This window comes from Perca flavescens, chromosome 22 (assembly GCF_004354835.1).
Source record: "Perca flavescens isolate YP-PL-M2 chromosome 22, PFLA_1.0, whole genome shotgun sequence".
NCBI lineage: Eukaryota > Metazoa > Chordata > Actinopteri > Perciformes > Percidae > Perca > Perca flavescens.
Window position 1 is genome coordinate 3,084,353 of NC_041352.1, and position 19,531 is coordinate 3,103,883.

Sequence of the window (19,531 nt, forward strand, 5' to 3'; positions counted from 1 at the left end):
CTTACCTAGGTACAGTTAGGGAACGCCCTCATACTCTGCTTCTGACTGGCTAGTAGTCCTTACCTAGGTACTGACAGGGCACGCCCTCATACTCTGCTTCTGACTGGCTAGTAGTCCTTACCTAGGTACTGTCAGGCATGCCCTCATACTCTGCTTCTGACTGGCTAGTAGTCCTTACCTAGGTACGGTCAGGGCACGCCCTCATACTCTGCTTCTGACTGGCTAGTAGTCCTTACCTAGGTACTGACAGGGCACGCCCTCATACTCTGCTTCTGACTGGCTAGTAGTCCTTACCTAGGTACTGACAGGGCACGCCCTCATACTCTGCTTCTGACTGGCTAGTAGTCCTTACCTAGGTACGGTCAGGGCACGCCCTCATACTCTGCTTCTGACTGGCTAGTAGTCCTTACCTAGGTACGGTTAGGGCACGCCCTCATACTCTGCTTCTGACTGGCTAGTAGTCCTTACCTAGGTACAGTTAGGGCACGCCCTCATACTCTGCTTCTGACTGGCTAGTAGTCCTTACCTAGGTACTGACAGGGCACGCCCTCATACTCTGCTTCTGACTGGCTAGTAGTCCTTACCTAGGTACTGTCAGGGCATGCCCTCATACTCTGCTTCTGACTGGCTAGTAGTCCTTACCTAGGTACGGTCAGGGCACGCCCTCATACTCTGCTTCTGACTGGCTAGTAGTCCTTACCTAGGTACTGTCAGGGCACGCCCTCATACTCTGCTTCTGACTGGCTAGTAGTCCTTACCTAGGTACTGACAGGGCACGCCCTCATACTCTGCTTCTGACTGGCTAGTAGTCCTTACCTAGGTACGGTCAGGGCACGCCCTCATACTCTGCTTCTGACTGGCTAGTAGTCCTTACCTAGGTACAGTTAGGGCACGCCCTCATACTCTGCTTCTGACTGGCTAGTAGTCCTTACCTAGGTACAGTTAGGGCACGCCCTCATACTCTGCTTCTGACTGGCTAGTAGTCCTTACCTAGGTACTGACAGGGCACGCCCTCATACTCTGCTTCTGACTGGCTAGTAGTCCTTACCTAGGTACTGTCAGGGCATGCCCTCATACTCTGCTTCTGACTGGCTAGTAGTCCTTACCTAGGTACGGTCAGGGCACGCCCTCATACTCTGCTTCTGACTGGCTAGTAGTCCTTACCTAGGTACTGTCAGGGCACGCCCTCATACTCTGCTTCTGACTGGCTAGTAGTCCTTACCTAGGTACTGACAGGGCACGCCCTCATACTCTGCTTCTGACTGGCTAGTAGTCCTTACCTAGGTACGGTCAGGGCACGCCCTCATACTCTGCTTCTGACTGGCTAGTAGTCCTTACCCCCTCATACTCTGCTTCTGACTGGCTAGTAGTCCTTACCTAGGTACAGTTAGGGCACGCCCTCATACTCTGCTTCTGACTGGCTAGTAGTCCTTACCTAGGTACTGACAGGGCACGCCCTCATACTCTGCTTCTGACTGGCTAGTAGTCCTTACCTAGGTACGGTCAGGGCAAGCACTTTAAGTCAAACATTGAAGTGTGTTGAATGACCAAGAACAATGCAAGCAGCCCCAGTGTAAACTCATGGTGAGAGTGTGTAGTCACTGGGCCACGGCAGTTCCATTCATGCCAACAGGCAGTCAGTTTATGGAAGCCATTAATGTCACGAACAATACTCAGCGTCTGCAGTAATACTAAATACAGATATTTGCAACAGTAGGCTACTAAAACAGAGAGGCTCAACACACAGGCTGAAAAGAGGAGCTGCAGCAATGTGCAGTACAACAAAAATATGGTGTTTTCTGAAAATTAAACCATGTTAACCTATTCTGGTACAACCTCTAAATACAATTATTAACCTGAAAATGAGCATAATATGAGCACTTTAAATCAAATTTTAACATTTGAAGGTTTCATAGAAATCATTGAAATTAGGAGGGGCTGAATGGTATATTGTCCAAGTTATTCGCATCACTTGCACTTATTAAATTTTTGCCAGCTACTGTTTCTGTTAAAACTCTAAGACACTTTATCGGCATTTACTGACTATCATTGGTGACACTAAACATCCCCTCCATTCTGAGTCTAAGCTGATCCCTTCAGGGCAAACACCAACATCTGTAAGAGATCTTTAATACCCAGTGCAATAAATCTAATTATTAAGCTCCACCAATCTGCGCCTTTCTACATAAAAAGAATATTGTGCACTGTGTATGTTGTGTATGTGTGTATGTTTGCATTGATGTAATGTTTTATATGTAATCTGAACTAATGTAACAGGATGTTATTTTTGGTGAGACCAAAGAGGATTTCCCGGCCTCGACTGGCTAATAAAAAATTTGCACTATATTCTATTCTATTCTATTCTAATCTATTACTATGTGCACAATATAAAATAAAATACTGCCGGATATTGTTTGTTACTACTGTCCCTTTCTTGCAATTTTTACCTATATGTACTCCTTATTTTTAATTTTCTTATTAAATATATATTTTTTTTATAAGCATTGATACAAAGGTTGCGATCTTCATCTCGTTGTACTTGTAGAATGACAATAAATATATTCTATTCTAACACTTGATAAGCTTAGGTGGAGAAGCAAATTCAACATTAATGTTGTGCAATTTTATTTACACTATGCTCAATTCAAATCTTTTTCCTTAAAAAAAAGATTGTGACCATAATTCTGAGAGAGAGAAAGAATTTGTCTCAGGTCTCTAAAGATAAAAGATTCCCTTTCAATTTCAGAATTCAGACCCAGGCTACATTTGCATTGCTACGTTTTGGTTTAAAATAATATATTTACACCTCGCATTCACACTGCTCTGGTTTATCTGAGCCCCTAGTCTACGTCCACCACGTTTCCTTTCTGGGACTGTTTAGGTGCCGCCGGAAATTTCACCCGATGTCCCTCTTTTATTTTTCTTACTTATTTTTATTATTAATTAATAATAAATTATTTTTCTTACTTAGTAACGGATGTGATTTAAAATGCAGCAAAGTACAATACTTCAAACTAAACATACTTAAGTAAAAGTAAAATTGCAGATTTTAAAAAGTAAAAAGGACGCACAAAAAAAACGACACAACTGCAGTAACGTACAGAAAGTTACTTTCCACCTCTGGTCTCATAGTCCATCACACTCGTGAAACAGGGAACCCTATTGCCAAAATTACCAAATTTGGGGTTAGACGCGGTGACCTTTCAGACCTCTGTAGTAACGTTATTTCTGGACATGAAGTAGCTGCAATGCAAACGCCTGACTCGGTTGCCAAAGTGGACTGATGATCACAGATCTTTCTATTCATAGCAAAGAGCCTCTCTTCACAGCATAAGTACTGATATGCAAATAAAGAGTTATGTCGTCGTCCTCCTGCGGCCAACCCCCGCAGGGTGAGTGTCCAGAGTCGTGACCCTGTCCTGGGCCGTGTCTGACATCACTCCCCTTGCTCTCTCATGCACTCCTGCCAATATGACAGACATGCCATGATTTGTCTCTCCAGTGAGCGACTGTAATTTTCATTTGTCAGCAGACATTAGGAACGACTACCGTGCACGTGTCATTGGAGCTGCTGTTCACGTTTCATTGTCAGACCTTTTGAGAGCAAAATTTAGGACATGCGTTCTAGATCAATGGCTTAGTTGTCATCTATTAAATTAATAGGCAACTATTTTGAAGATTCACTGATTCTAGCTTCTTAAAGTTCCAATATGTAATAGAAAAGACTTCCTTCACCACCACCAGTGTCTAGACTCCATCGGGGGGGGGGGAGGTGGGAGGGGGCCTCTCTACCTCTCTAAAAATGACACAGCGATGGAGTCTAATCACCAACTACGCTGTACATTTCAACCTTGTGCATCATGTGATGAATAAACCAACGAAGTCTCTCCTGATTGACATCCTGTGGGTAGACTCATCAACTGGTTCTCCTATTAGCTTAGAGAGACATCATGGCTTTCAAACGAGCAAAGTGGCAGTTGGTCAAGGCCACACCCCCACCCTCCACCTCAATAGCTACAGACACAGAAATGGTACATCCTAAGGAAAGCTCATTGTGGGACTGGCTCTAGTGGCTGTAATTCTGAACCAAGGCTGAATTTCGGGAAAGAGACTTCAGATACAGTATTAGGGGACCACTAAGGTCTATATAAAAGAGACTTCAGATACAGTATTAGGGGACCACTAAGGTCTATATAAAAGAGACTTCAGATACAGTATTAGGGGACCACTAAGGTCTATATAAAAGAGACTTCAGATACAGTATTAGGGGACCACTAAGGTCTATATAAAAGAGACTTCAGATACAGTATTAGGGGACCACTAAGGTCTATATAAAAGAGACTTCAGATACAGTATTAGGGGACCACTAAGGCCTATATAAAAGAGACTTCAGATACAGTATTAGGGGACCACTAAGGTCTATATAAAATCATCCAAAGAGCACCATGTCATGGGACCTTTAAAACCTTTTTATTTTCATTTTTAGTTTACATCCTGTACATTCAGTATAATGTATTCCCATTACAATTTCAATATGAAAGCAGCATAAACAAACATTTCCAGGGGGCATTTCAGACATAGGCAAATACATTCCTCCTCAGTCATTCTCAGACGGTCCAGTTATTTTGTTGGCATCACTTTCCATGTATTCAGTCCATTTTCTCCAGTTCTTGTCACGGATATGTCCTTTGAGTTTTAGTTGGTACGTCAACTTTTCCATTGAATAAATATACCAGATGACTCCAAGCCAGAGTTCCTTATTTGGAGGTTCAGCTCTGAACAAATTCTTAGTATTGGTCCATTTTCTGAACGGCATGCGTATCACACTATCCCACATACCTAACCAGTGCCCAGAATCCAGTTCTGTGTAGTGATTCACTACCAGTTAAAGGTATTAGCAGTGACCGAGTGTGAGTGGTCAGTGTGAACACATGACGAGGAGATGAACCCTCCTCTCTTATAACGTGAAGCATCTGTGCCTTTCCTCTCCACAGATACAGATTGGTCTATAAATAGCCCCAGATGTCCGAAACCTTTGGTCCCTCTCTTCCCTCCTCCCGTTCGGTTTAGTTCAACAAATCATCTGAGAACTCTTCCTGTCCTGTGTTACGTCCAGGAACAGGAAACACAGCACAAAGAAAGAACAACAGAGCCACGACAATGCTACGGACACCAACACCTAAACAATTAAAACCATACCCCTTTAATGGAAAAACAATTGTTACAATTGTATATTAGTTAATTCAACTTAAGTTAATCGTTATTTTACTGTTAACTAACAACAAAATGAGAATAATGTTACTATTAATAATACTAATTATTAGTTATGCTATCATTTATGTTATTGTAACAGTTTATTGTTTCTCACATAACATTTCACATATTATATTAAGGGAATACGCCACCTAGCTGTAGATAGGTGGGCCAATGCTTTTTTTGTCTCAGTGCAAGTAATTAGGTTGTTTTTTTGTCTTTTGTTGGCTCACTTTTACTCACAACATGCTAACCGGCAACATAGGATTCCATTCACTATGCTAAGCTAACTAGCGGCGGCGCTGCCGGTGTTGCACCGGACTAAAACAATGCATACACAAAAAATGCATTGGCCCACCTATCTACAGCTAGGGGAGACCGTGATAAGCCCTATTTCAACAAACGGTGGCGTATCCCTTTAAGTATTAGTTAATGATTAAGAAATTGTTTTCTCGAGTGACCTTCTAAAATCCACAATGTAGGATTAACATTAACCCTGGATTAAATCAGTTTTTCATAATCTCACCGCACCAAGCTTCAAACTCAAAGTAATCATTCCAAACCTCTTTAAGTCTCAGTTCAACCCTCGGTACACCTCCGTTTCTTTGAGCCTGTTATTCTGACCTTTTCAGTCCCGGTTTAAACTCTGATCCCTGACGGAGTCTTCTACTGCGTATCCATGGCGTTCCACTTCCGGGAGATTCTGCCGGATGCACTCTTTTCGGCACCGGGGCTGCCAATAAACCAGAGCATGTTTTCCTCCCATCCAGGAATGCTGTGTGGACTAGCCAGACCTTCCTTCAGTGCGCTTTGGAGGAAGATCTGACAAAGCAAGATTTAGAATCTTTAATTCTAACATAACTAATAATTAGCTAGCACTCTGCCGTTGGTGCGTTCAGGTGAACGAGCGGCGAACCCCTGGTAAAGTAACCTGAGTAACCTCAGCAAGCAAGCAACATGTCGTTAAAGGAAATTTGCCGTTTGTGTAACGAGAATTTAGGAATAAAAGGCACCCGGTCCATATTCCAAAAGAAGAATCCAAGCTAGCAGAATTAGGGCTACCGCTGTCTGAAAATACTGGTTAGCTGATTGGATGAACCATCCGTCATCACCACTTAAACCCGCCTCAAAACCAACGCTGATTGGTCGGTCGTTTAGCGAACAGCTCCAAATTTTCTCTATCTCAAGATGCCAGACTGATCTGCGAGGGGAAAACTGGAGCTCGCCAGATCGGGACGCTCTCACCAGGCTACTTGTAAAGTGCTTTGGATAAAGCTCTACTGTATATAAAAACGTAGCCATTTACCTTTTTTTTTTTATTCTCAGCATGGCATCATGACTTCGCTTAAACCTACACGCCACTTTCCTAAAGCCAAATGGCGTGTTACCTGAAAATCTGAAGAAATCTAATTTTATTTCCCTTTTAGGAGATTTTTTAGTGATACATAAAGCCCTCTAAGTAAATGTAAATGCCAAGAAATTACAGGATCATCGATGAAAAGCAGGATTTTTTTGTTAAAGATTTTTAAGATGGTATTTTTAGTTTTTCTTTTTTATATACTAATAAGAACTAATGTTTATCTATGTAACATCAAATGTCCTGCATTTAGAACCTTGACATATGAAATATCAAACCTACACAATGATTCAATGAAACAACCTCTAGACAAAAGTCAAAATATAAAAAATAGAGCATTTATTCATGAGCATTACAACATGTTTATACGTGTAACAGATGTCTTCACACTATTCTTCCGAGGAAAATGGATTTGGGGTACTTGTCTCTCAGAGAGGACCACTGCACAAAGAAATAGTCTGATAATGGGTACAGGATCTTCCCCGTGAGTGACAGCGTCTGCACCCGGCAAATGCTTTCAACATAAACAAGCAGGACTTTCTTCATTCCCAGAATTCCAAGCAGGAGTCCTGCCACACACAGGGGAACGCAAGTCCCTGGGCCGTTGCACAACACCTGAAACAACAAAGCACACGCACACACACACACACTAATCCCTGGGTGTCCAGTACAAAGACAGACTGATTTGTTGTTCCATCATTTTATTTGATACCCTGCAGCCAATCAGAATCAAGTACTCACCTAGACTAGTGTTCATTTTGTCACCTATTTTTAATTTAGTTTTAGTCTTGTGCCAAATGTCCTTGTTAGTTTTAGTCATTCACATTTTTTGTTAGTCAAGTTTTAGCCAACTAAAAGTCTCTTCATTTTAGTAGTGTTAGTCAAAAGAAAACTCGATATACGGTATCTTAGTCAAGTTTTAGTCAAAACGTTTTAGTCTTTTTTTAAATAAATTATTTGTGAGATTATTTCTGATTAAGGTTGGTGGTGTTTTTCCCCGAAATCTTTTGTCCGCAGTCGGGTTTTATTGCTTATCAATTCAACAGTTTGCTTTAATTGCTGCTCGATTACATTCATTGTAATGATACAACTTGTCTTGCTGTGAATATTGCCTTTCGTTAAAGGAGTAGTTTAACATGACACATGCTGACTTTTTGTCAATATCATTGTAGGTAAAATGCGACCAAATATCAAAAAAAAAAAAAAAAACTTAAAAAGGTCATGAATATTAATTAATATTAAAAAAAAAAAAAACACCTTAACCATCATGACAAAAAACGCAGCGGGCCTGCAGCGAAAAGTTGAGGACGGTCTCAACCCCGAGTCACGCTGCAGTGGCCAGTCAAGGAACCAGAGGCCAGACTTGTTGGGGAGTTCTGAGCTCTGGTTGGAGGTGGTGGGAGAGTCCCGGAACAGGAAACAGGAAACAGGAATCATCACTGCCTCTATCTCTGCCACAACATTTTAAAAACACCAAAACACAAGCTCGGAACTGCCCGAGAGTTTGTGGAACAGCTGCCTACAACAACAAAGCACTCGCTATGTCCCACTCCTCTCTTTTTTTTCTCTCGCCCCTGTGAAATAAAGCTTCCTTCAAGTGCGGTCGGAAACGTCAAAATCTATAAACAATCTGACGGAAAACAGTGATTTTGATGTATAAAGTCTACTACTTGTGCTTTGTTGGGGGTTTAAGAAGACAACAGGACGTCACACGAATGGGGCGTTTCATTGACACCCCTCCGCCGCCGAACAACTCTGCGGAGAATTGCCGGATTGCTATTTATTTGTTGGTCTGAATGCCCCGTAATTAACAGGGCAAAGAGAGCATGTGTGAGAGTCAGTGGCTGCAGCTCAGTGAGACTCAAAGACAGAAGGGGGGGAGACTGCTGGGATGAATAAGTGGCCTCAGGGCTGAGGAGGGAGTAGGGCTCTTTACAGGAAACCAGACAGAGCTGCTCTGGAGTCTGGATAAGTCGTCATCACACACACACGCACACGCACACGCACACACACACACACACACACACACACACACACACACACACACACACACACACACACACACACACACACACACACACACACACACACACACGTAACTACAGAGGACTGGCCTTTCCCGAAGCACAGCGGTTCAATCATTCTCAATGATCACCAGAGAACAGCCACTTCACACCCACACAATCAAATGCTTCTTGTTGCAGCAGATGTGAAGCATTGCAATTACAATCCTTTTACTTTTTAACCGGTAGAATTAAGTGGTCAATGCAATTTCTTTTCTTTTGTTGCTGTGCAGTAAATCAACTTAAAAAAAAAAAAAAAAAGAGTCTGCCATAAACATTAGCAGATTTCACCACTTGATCCTAAGCTCCATCTGGCTGCGGTAAATAAAACTCTGGGCAGGGGAGTTGAGATTTCCATCTCCAGACATTTCCAGACCCTGGAAAAATACATACACTTACATAATCTGGATACTGTCAGCTTTCTTAAAAGGAACTTGGCTTCTTACACCATTGTTTGGAGAAACTGCTTCCATGGCCATGTGTACACTTCGCCTGGATTCTAACAGGGTTTTTACATGGGGGGTGTTTGCAGGACAAACACAGGGACAATGCTGCTGGGACAACTGCACAGGAGTGGCCACGTATTCCAGTGATTTCAAAGCTCTCCAGGTTGTAGTCTATCACTTAAAAAAAGAAATGCAGACCTTTGTTCGAAAATGGGACACTGGTGGGGGGAGGGGGGGTCTGGTCTAAAGGACCTGATACACCAACCCGATAATCGGCCGTCGGCCAGTCTGGCGAGGTCAGTGACTCGAGTCTGTTCTATGCTGTCCGTCGGCCTTCATTTTGGCCGACCTGACTTGCTGGGTCGGAGGGCGGGCAAATGGAATCACTGACCAATCACCAATTGGTGGAGTGCTAGCCTCTTGACTAGCAAATCAGTGCACTTATGTTAGCGTGACTAAAGTCTCTCAAAATCTTGACGAAAATCTTTTAAACTGACCTTTGTCGATCTGAGATGAAGACAGATTCTGCCACTGCACGGCCTATTTCTCTTTTAAAATGTTTTCAGAAACACGTTTCGCTAAACTACCTTCGTAAAATATGAGATCGTGTTCTGAACGAGCCGCCATTATGCCCGGTTGAAAAATTCCGGGAGCAGCCAGACCCAAGTGACGCGTTCGTCCAATCAGCTGCCGGTTTTCATTTTTTGCTGACGTATTACGTCTCGCGCACGCGCAGAACGTACGCTCAAGTTGGCGTCGCTTTGGTGTGTTCTGAGGAACTTTTTGGACCAGTCCTCCTGACGGTCGGCCGTCGGGTTTTTTTCTTATTCTATTCACTCATGTTTCAGGTATCATTTTCCATCTAAAATAAATTTGTTTCCTGCTTTACATTTCCAGACCCGATAAGACTGAAAAACAGCTTTTCCCCCAGGAGGCAGTCAAAAAAACCCTCCTCTCCATCTCCTCCTTCTAGAAAGACTTGCGTGCAATAAACCCCCCAAAAAACTGGACATGCAATAACTTCACGTATATAGTGTCACCTCATTGTGTTTATGTATCTTGCTTTTTTTTATATTTTACCTTTTAAATGTTCCATTTTGTTGTTATTTTCTATTTTCTATTTGACCATTTACGTTTAATATTTCAGTTTGTCTGTTATTCAAACTGTCATATTGAGAGCTGCTAAACTGTGTTTGGTTGTTGGAAAACAATGACAATAATTATCTATTCTATTCTGCAGGTCATGATTGCTTTAAATTACAGATGCAGTGGCCGGGTTAGCTCAGTCCTCGACGCAGCGGCCACGGGTTCGACTCCAACCTGCGGGCCCTTTGCTGCATGTCATTCCCCCTCTCTCTCTCCCCTTTCATGTCCCCATCTGTCCGATGGAAATGAAGGCCTAAAATGCCTGAAGAAAAATAAAATTACAGATGCATCTGACTCATGGCAGAATCAGTACCAAGGTTTCCCCCAGTGTACTGTAAGCCTGGTGGCCCACCAGGCCTAAGATGCACCCCCCCAAGCCTAAGCCACTAGGTTGTTAGAAACTTAGACATACAGTAGTCCACTGTATTTTCAAATCTCCAGTTAGCATTCAATTATAGCCCGTATGAAATCTGTGTTATAGCTTTTTTAAGTTCTCAATTTCCACGATTCGGTCCAAGATTCTGTTATCCCAGAAGCTATTAGGCTCTACATTAATGCTGCCATCAGGCTGTGTCTGGCCCCAGACAGGCCCTCGTCGAGAAAAAAAAAATAAAAATAAATAAATAAAAGACACTTGCCATCGGGCTAAACAGCCTTTCTGGGGGAAGCTCTGCATCGGCCATATGGCAGAATCAGTACTGGGGCTGAACGATTTGTGGAAAAAAAAATCTAATTGCAATTTGTGTGCCAGATATTGCGATACGCAATTTTTTTTAGCTACATATTGCACCGTCATGTTCATGATCATGTTTAATAAAGTTATAAAAAAATAAATGAAAAATCCACTGAAAACAGGACATTTCTGGAAACGATCTGTGATATGTAACAGTAAATAGAATAATAAAAAGAGGAACGAAGGGCACCCGGATAGCTCAGTTGGTAGAACAGGCGCCCATATATAGAGGTTTACTCCTCAACACTGCGGCCGCGGGTTCGACTCCGACCTGCGGCCCCTTGCTGCAGGTCATTCCCTCTCTCTCTCTCTCTCCCCTTTCATGTCTTCAGCTGTCCTGTCAAAATAAAGGCCTAAAATGCCCAAAAAATAATCAAAAAAAGCACTCTAAAATGTTACACCAAAACGGCTGGAGGTTTCCGACTGAATCATAAGCCTGCCTGGAACATTCCTGGCACTAAGGGCCCCCGGCTTTGTTTTCCAACCAGCCACCAATGGACCAGAGGGTTCTGCTGGACAGACGTCCGCGGTGAGTGACCACTCACAGGTCTGGAATCTGTACAGGTCACACGGAGGCAGACAGAAACTACATCTGTGCTTTATCAGAGCTGATAACGCTGACTGGGGTTTAGGTCACGGACAATAAGTGCATGTACAGTAGTACACCGCAGACTCCTTGCTGTCATTTTCGGGTTTTCCCCCAGATTATTTACGTTCCACACAAACGACAACACTTCCACTAGAAATTTTAATCTATACCGAAGAAGTAGTTCCCATGAAAAGTTTCCCCAGTGTGTGTTTTGTGGTTTATCCAGAGCAACGGGGACATTTCTGGAAAGAGATGTGGTTGATGAATTCCCACGTGTCCTTTTTTCAATGTTGCAAGCAGCACAAATTCAAATTCTATTGCCTGATTTGTCCTCAGACTAAACTAAAACTTCGAAATAGAAACTTAGAAAACAGCCACTGAGGCACCGGATCTTACGCTGGGATAAAAGGTTTACTGTCCAGGCAACGATGGCGTTTTGTGAGGTTTATTTTCCTTTTTTTTTCTTGGAAATCAAACATTCTTACAAGGAACAATGGCGTCTCTTGGCTCTTTGGCGACAATGCAACCCCACGTCACGCTGCGGTGGCCAATCACAGAACCGGCAATCGGACTTCGTCGGTGTGGTTAGAGGCGGTGTGATAGTCCCGGAAAACAGGAAACAGGAAACATCACTGCCTCCATCTCTGCCACGAGAAAGTTTTAAAACACCAAGCACAAGCTCTGAACTGCCCGGGAGTTTGTTGAACAGCTGACTGTTTTCTTTCTCTCTCCTGTGAAATAAAGCTGCCTTCAAGTGCGGTCGGAAACATCGAGATCTATAAGCGATCTGAAGGAAAACAATAATGTGAAATATAAAGTCTACTTCTACAACAGGACGTCACACAAATGGGGCGTTTCATTGACACTGACCCCCCCACGCGCCATACCCCACCGGAAGCTGATTTTATTGTCTCTACCAGTACTTTACAGAACAATCAGGTTTTTGTTAAGCTAGTATCTACCTTCCTCTCCAAGCACTCCTACAGTTAAAGCTACGGTGTGTAGTTCCTGTCTCCCCCATGAGGAATTCTAAGTAATGCCAACAAAACTGTCGCCGTGTCCACATGATACAAGCCTTCTTTGACCGCGCACCGCCCCCCTCGATACAGCTGCTAGTAGCCACGGAGGACACGGAGGATTAAAAAAACATGATGGACTCTTCAGAAGAGGTCCTTATCTTCACTCGAGACCCTGGATGCCACAATCTTCTGAACATAGTCCTACTGAGAAATCCAGAGAGAGTTGTGTGGAGCTGATAGTCTTCATTAGCTTTGTAGCAACTCGTTTGGTGATGGCTTGAAAGCTTTAAACTCTATGCCTTCTCTATTTCTGCCTTGAACGCCCCGCGGCTCGCCTGTAAATACACCTGCCGCGTATCTTTAGCGGAGCAGAGAGCCGCTTCACGCGCTCTTCAGGAACGCCCCGTGACGCGGCTGGTGGAATATCAAGCATCGTCTTAAATGAAGAAAAAAAAAATTTGTTATTGACTGGTCTCTGGCTCCACTCACCATGTCGGGTCGGAGTCTGAACACCAGAGGAAGGGAGTAGCGCAGGGCGTCCAGGGTGCTGAGGACAGAGGAAGCCCAGGACTGGTGGACCTCCCGGCTCCGTGGGATGCGACAGATGGTGAACTGGGAGGAACAAGGGCACAAGGTCTTTCATGAGGCACTCGGATACGGCCCCATTCGTATCGCAACAAGCAACAGTGTTGTATTGGGATCAAACTAGCTTTAAAAACTCTCCCATCTCAGATTTCACTGCCTCTCAACAGCGCATGAACGGGTCAGTGGTTTGTTTTCCAACGAGTCCACACTTTTCCCTACACTGCCACACAAATCACCAAACAACATCTTCCTATTTTTCATCTAGTGGTATCTTACCACGCAGATCCATTTGGAGAGATTTCTGGCACCAGCTCAATCAAATGGAATTTCATTTGTGGTGCACAAGGCATTCAAAAATATATATTTACAGATAGATACAGACCCCTCTTTAACTTTAAGTTCCTGGGGCATCCGGGCAGGTACCGGGTACCTTTGTTTAGGGCTGAAAGAACAATTATTTTCATCGTTGATTAATCGGTTGATTATTTTCTCGACTAATCGATAAGTTGTTTGCTCTATAAAAAGGACAGAAAATGGTGAAACATGAGGAACAGTCTTTCCCAAAGCCCAAGGTGACGTCCTCAAATGTCTTGTTGTTTACACAACTCAAAGATAATCAGTTTACTGTCACAGAGGAGAGAAGACACTAGAACAATATTCACATTTAACAAGCTGACAGAGCATTTTGACTTGGTTACTTAACCCTTGTGTGGTGTTCGGGGTCTGGGGGACCCGTTTTCAAAAGAAAAATGATGCTATTTATTATTTATTCTAACTCAAACTCATTGGCCTTGCCTCATTTTCTGTGAAGAACATAAAAAAATTACTTATTTTCAATGACTGCACATGGTACACCCCTCCTTACACATAACTATTACATTCTTCTCCAAAGACAACTAATGTTGGAGTACCCCAGGGCTGTATTAGCTCACCTGTGTTGTTTACTTTATATACCTCTGATTGTACTGCTACTTTACCAAATCAGTTTCTGTTAAAGTAGATTCAGATGACTCAACTCTCCTGACAAAGGTGATGACCCTACACTGCATCAGGGAAATGTGGATTGGTTAGTTGAGTGGTGTGATAACAATGCTCTCATTATTAACATTGTGAAGACAGAGGAAATCATTTTTGGAATAACTCAAAATTGTCAACTGTCCTTAGTGAAGATTCATAACTCAGAAATTAGTCAAGTATCGGTCTATAAATATTTGGGTGTCATGGTAGACGACAATCTCTCATGGACTTCTCATATAGATTTTATTTGCAAAAAAATACAACAGCGTTGTTATTTTCTTTGTAGATTAAGATCTTTTGGAGCTAGCAGTCAAATCATCTCTGTGTTTTTCACATCAGTAATTCAGAGTATGATGCTTTACTCTAGTACTGCTTGGCTAAGTAGCCTCTCAGTTAAAAATAAAACAAAGTTATTTAATCAGATTAAAATTTGCGCAAAGATTATAGGACTACCTGTAGTGCACTCCTTTCAGGAGGCTCACAATAACAGTATGCTTAGACTAGCCAAAATTATTTCAAATGACTCTTTACATGTCTTGCACAGTGAATATCAGCTTCTGCCTTCAAACAGACGCTTTAGAGTTCATTCTTTTAATTGTATTAGACTTAAAAACTCCTTCATACATCAATCTATCCTATTGCTAAACCGGGTACATTAAACCCAGTGCAATATTTATTTCAGGGATATACATCTCCAAGACTTTGTCTGTGTGTATGTTTATGTCATGTACTGTTGTTATATAGGTTTTCTCTATTTCCTTATTTTGGAGTTTATGTCATCTGTGGTAATGTCTCATGTATGTTTGTTTGTGTTATTAATCTCATGTATGTTTGGATGTATGTGTATGTCCTCATTTGGATGTATGTGTATGTCATTCAATGTTTTTGGATGTATGTCTACGTGCTCATTTTAAACAAGCTACCCAGGGATGTACAAAGAATTTCAGCCTTTGGCTGACAATAAAGTTGTATCGTATCGTATATATGAGGTGTTCGGGTCTACTGGACCCGAGTGTAATAATTGTAGGTGCTATGAAACTATGTTGTCTTTCTGCATCTGCTACAGTGCATACGGAAAGTATTCACAGCGCTTCACTTTTTCAACATTTTGTTATGTTATAGCCTTATTCCAAAATGGATTAAATTAATTTTTTTCCTCAAAATTCTACACATAATACCCCATAATGACAACTTAAAAAAGTTTGTTTGAGATTTTTGCAAATTTATTAAAAATAAAAAAACGAAGAAATCACTTGTACATAAGTATTCACAGCGTTTGCGATCAAGGTCAAAATTGAGCTCAGGTGCAATCTGTTTCCACTGATCATCCTTGAGATGTTTCAACAGCTTAACTGGAGTCCAACTGTGGTAAATTCAGTTGATTGGACATGATTTGGAAAGGCCCACACCTGTCTATATAAGGGCCCACAGTTAACAGTGCATGTCAGACCACAAAACAAGCATGAAGTCGAAGGAATTGTCTGTAGACCTCCGAGACAGGATTGTCTCAATGTACAGATCTGGGGAAGGGTACAGACAAATTGCTGCTGCTTTTAAGGTCCCAATGAGCACAGTGGCCTCCATCATCCGTAAATGGAAGAAGTTTGGAACCACCAGGACTCTTCCTAGAGCTGGCCGTCCCTCTAAACTGAGTGATCGGGGGATAAGGGCTTTAGTTAGGGAGGTGACCAATAACCCGATGGTCACTCTGACAGAGCTCCAGGGTTCCTCTGTGGAGAGAGGAGAATCTTCCAGAAGGACAACCATTGCTGCAGCACTCCACCAATCAGGCCTGTATGGTAGAGTGGCCAGACAGAAGCCACTCCTTAGTAAAAGGCACATGGCAGCCCGCCTGGAGTTTGCCAAAAGGCACCTGAAAGACTCTCAGACCATGAGAAACTAAATTCTCTGGTCTGATGAGACAAAGATTGAACTTTTTGGCGTGAATGCAAAGCGTTATGTTTAGAGGACACCAGGCACCGCTCATCACCTGGCCAATACCATCCCTACAGTGAAGCATGGTGGTGGCAGCATCATGCTGTGGGGATGTTTTTCAGCGGCAGGAACTGGGAGAAAAGTCAGGATTGAAGGAAAGATGAATGCAGCCATGTACAGAGAGATACTGGAAGAAAACCTGCTCCAGAGCGCTTTTGACCTCAGACTGGGACGACGGTTCATCTTTCAACAGGAAAACGACCCTAAGCACACAGCCAAGATATCGAAGGAGTGGCTTCAGGACAACTCTGTAAATGTCCTAGAGTAACCCAGCCAGAGACCAGACTTGAATCCCATTGAACATCTCTGAAGGGATCTGAAAATGGCTGTACACTGTGTGTGTGTATATGTATGTATGTATGTATGTATGTATGTATGTATGTGTATATATATAAAAAAAAAAGCCTAATAATGTGGTGGGTCCACCAGACCCGGGAACATTGGCTGTGTAACAAAAATATGAACACCTTACAAGGGTTTAAAAAGAAAAAAAGAAAAAAAAAAGGACTAAAGCTGCTTACACACTGACCAGACGGCCGACCGTTGACAGAAAAGCCAGTCAAAATGATCAGTCTCCCCATGTTGGTCCAAAAAGTGCCACAGAACACATTGAGATGAGACAAGATACATCTCTATAACAGCAGGCGGCACTACTCTGTATTGTTGCCCAAGAAATGAAAACCGGCAGCTGATTGGACGAACGCGTCACATGGGTTTGTTTTCTCCAGAAATTCAAAGCCAGACTGTCATGGCGGCCGTTCAGAATACGATCTCATATTGTACTAAAATAGTTCACGCACCCCTAAACCAATTAATCTATTCAAAATGGTTCACAATTAATTGAATAGTTGACAACTAATCGATTCATCTTTGCAGCTCTACCTTGTTGCATGTCATGTTAGCCCCCTGGTCTATGTCTGTACCGTAAGCGGTTCAATAAAGGCAACAAAAAAAAGATCTTTGTAAAAAAAATAAAAAAGTATTTACCCTGAGTAACTTATTCATTACTGACTTGTGTCGTCATACAGATAATACTATAAATAACACATTTAAGCAAAACACATTTTGTGTGCTGATCGATTAGACATTCGACAGAACACTATACTATAGTAAAATCTTCATCAGTTGTTTTTCACTGATATGTTTTAGGTTTAATGGAGGAATTGGTTTAGTGTGTACTGCTGCCACCTCGTGGCGCACACACACACACACACACACACACACACACACACACACACACACACACACACACACACACACACACACACACACACTACCTGTGACTCAGAGTCGAAATGCCTGGAGCTTTCAAAGGTGCAGATCTTCTCCTCACTCATCCTGTCTGTGTCGGCGATGACATAGTGTCGAGGTGTGTATGCTGCCGACAGGCTCTCCATCAGCCGCAGGATCTCTGTGGTGTGACCGCCTGGAAACACACACACACACACACACACACACACACACACACACACACACACACACACACACACACACACACACACACACACACACACACACACACACACACACACACACACACACACACACACACACACACGATGGACACTAGGGGTGGGGGGAAATGTATTGTGATTATTGTTTTTGCGACGATTTTTAGAATGGATTCTTTCCCTAGAATCCATTTTTTCATTTATTTAATTTTTTTTTTTTTAACAATGATTAAGCTTAACGTTTTCTGTTGTTACGGTACCGCTGACGGCGACGACATCCTATCCGTTTCCAGCAAAACAGAGAGAAAGCAGAGAGTGCAGAAAACACGTTATGTTCTTCTTGACAAAAGGATATAAACGTCAGACTGTGACATGGGATGTCATTCTTCTAGTTTTTATATGATATATTGTCTCTAGAAGTGTGAGTTTTTGACACTTTTTGCTAAATGTTTTTCCGTTCCAAGGCTGTAGTTACTTCGTTTTTTTTTTCGCAGTTTTTGAAGTTTGTCACCTTTTTTTTTTGAAGGTTTTGTCGCTTCTTTTGACCTATTCTTTGCCATTCTAAATTTGGATTTGTGAATATGATAATTCCCTAAAATTATCAATAAATTAATTAGGTATATTTCTTTCTGTTTTTGTACTTTTGTTGTCATGGAACCCAAACAGTACATCTTTCCACAACTAAGAAAAATCAGAGACAAGTTTATCAGTAATGTATATCGGGATAGATCTTTCCAGAAAGTGATGGTGTAGGGACATTGCCAGAACAGGTGCACCATTGTTTCCAGACATATACCACATAAAGAACAGTTAACAGTTTTGTAAATTATAGTGTGTGGTCTAAATCTATCTGTAAAGTGTCTCGAGATAACTCTTGTTGTTGTTATGATTTGATACTATAAATAAAATTGAATTGAATTAACACGTATGTTAAGCTTAAACCTAAGGATATATTGCTTAGCAGGATAATACCACAGACAGTATATAAGGATAATACCTGTGTATAATTTTAAAAGAGACTTCACTTAAAGAAAGATGTCAACAAATCAGGTTCCGTGCATGGACGCTTGGCCAATCGTTGCGCGCGAATGCAATAGAAGGGCGGGTCTTGCCTAGAACTGCAGTGGGTTTATTGACATATCTGGGGTTTACGCGTTGTTAGCGTGGAAGCTATGGAAGTAAGCTAGGACTTAAAAACGCATTCTGCTTGTTCGCTCCTGCATACGTGGTTCGCTCTTATGAGCTTAGGATATGAAATAATGTCTAACAAGTTGAAATGGTAAGTTGTATGACGCCAGAGAGCAGCACATAGCTAGCTAACGTCAATGTGGTGCATTGGGCTAGCTAGGTTGACGTTAACGTTAGTTATTTGTCATTAACGTTACCTGATCCTGCAACGACGAGAACAGCAACCGGACCTTTGGCTCCAGGTTTATAGTTTGGTCCAGTCTTCACGACAATATATAACCGGATAATAACTAACAAACATGTAAGTAAAATAGCAAATACAGCTCCCTCCAGGACCGCCATGACGGCTACGGCAGCTCTGTAGGATCAAAGCAGAGGAAGTTCGCCTGCTGCTTCTTCTTCTTCTTTGGGTTTAAATGGTGGTCGGGTGTAGATCATACCAACATTGAGATGCACACCGCCACCTGTCGTACCGGCATATGTAGCACACTATCTAGTTTACATCAGTCTATAAAAAAAAACAACTTTATAGTCCCTCACCACCTTCCAGTTCGCCTCAAGACCCATCTCTTCACCCTGCTTATCCCTAGCCGCACGCCCCTCTCCTTTTCATCTGGGCCTGAATCTTGTTTTGTTTGTTTGTCTTTATTATCTATACCTACCCTGTAAAGCGACTTTGTGAAAAGCGA

The 19,531-nt window shown here is 42.3% G+C and overlaps 2 protein-coding genes across 3 annotated transcripts in view; one reads left to right on the forward strand and one right to left on the reverse strand.

Annotated features, from left to right (window-relative positions):
- Window positions 1–6,926: 6,926 nt before the first annotated feature.
- alg14 (ALG14 UDP-N-acetylglucosaminyltransferase subunit) lies at window positions 6,927–19,294 on the reverse strand. 2 transcript variants are annotated; one of them, XM_028569848.1, is made up of 4 exons: window positions 19,040–19,294; window positions 17,481–17,629; window positions 13,096–13,218; window positions 6,927–7,225 (listed from the first exon to the last, which is right to left on the reverse strand). In XM_028569848.1, the coding sequence occupies exons 1-4, from the start codon at window positions 19,182–19,184 to the stop codon at window positions 6,995–6,997; spliced, it is 648 nt and encodes a 215-aa protein (XP_028425649.1). In that variant the 5' UTR covers window positions 19,185–19,294; the 3' UTR covers window positions 6,927–6,994. The 2 variants fall into 2 exon arrangements, with proteins under 2 accessions (XP_028425649.1, XP_028425651.1); XM_028569850.1 differs by lacking the exon at window positions 13,096–13,218.
- Window positions 18,802–19,531, forward strand: part of steap2 (STEAP family member 2, metalloreductase) — a 28,531-nt gene continuing 27,801 nt past the window's right edge. Inside the window, exon 1 of the mRNA XM_028569846.1 lies at window positions 18,802–18,933. The gene's annotated coding sequence lies outside the window, so the exon portion shown is untranslated. The remainder of the gene's footprint in view (window positions 18,934–19,531) is intronic.

Bases quoted from the DNA above. Each gene is read 5' to 3' on its own strand.
- alg14 (XM_028569848.1), bottom strand. From the start codon at position 19,184: ATGGCGGTCCTGGAGGGAGCTGTATTTGCTATTTTACTTACATGTTTG. The intron at 17,630-19,039 runs GTAACGTTAATG...GTGTGTTTCCAG, and splicing joins TCTCGTCGTTGCAGGATCAG to GCGGTCACACCACAGAGATC. The intron at 7,226-13,095 runs GTGAGTGGAGCC...TTGTTGTTTCAG, and splicing joins TCAGACTCCGACCCGACATG to GTGTTGTGCAACGGCCCAGG.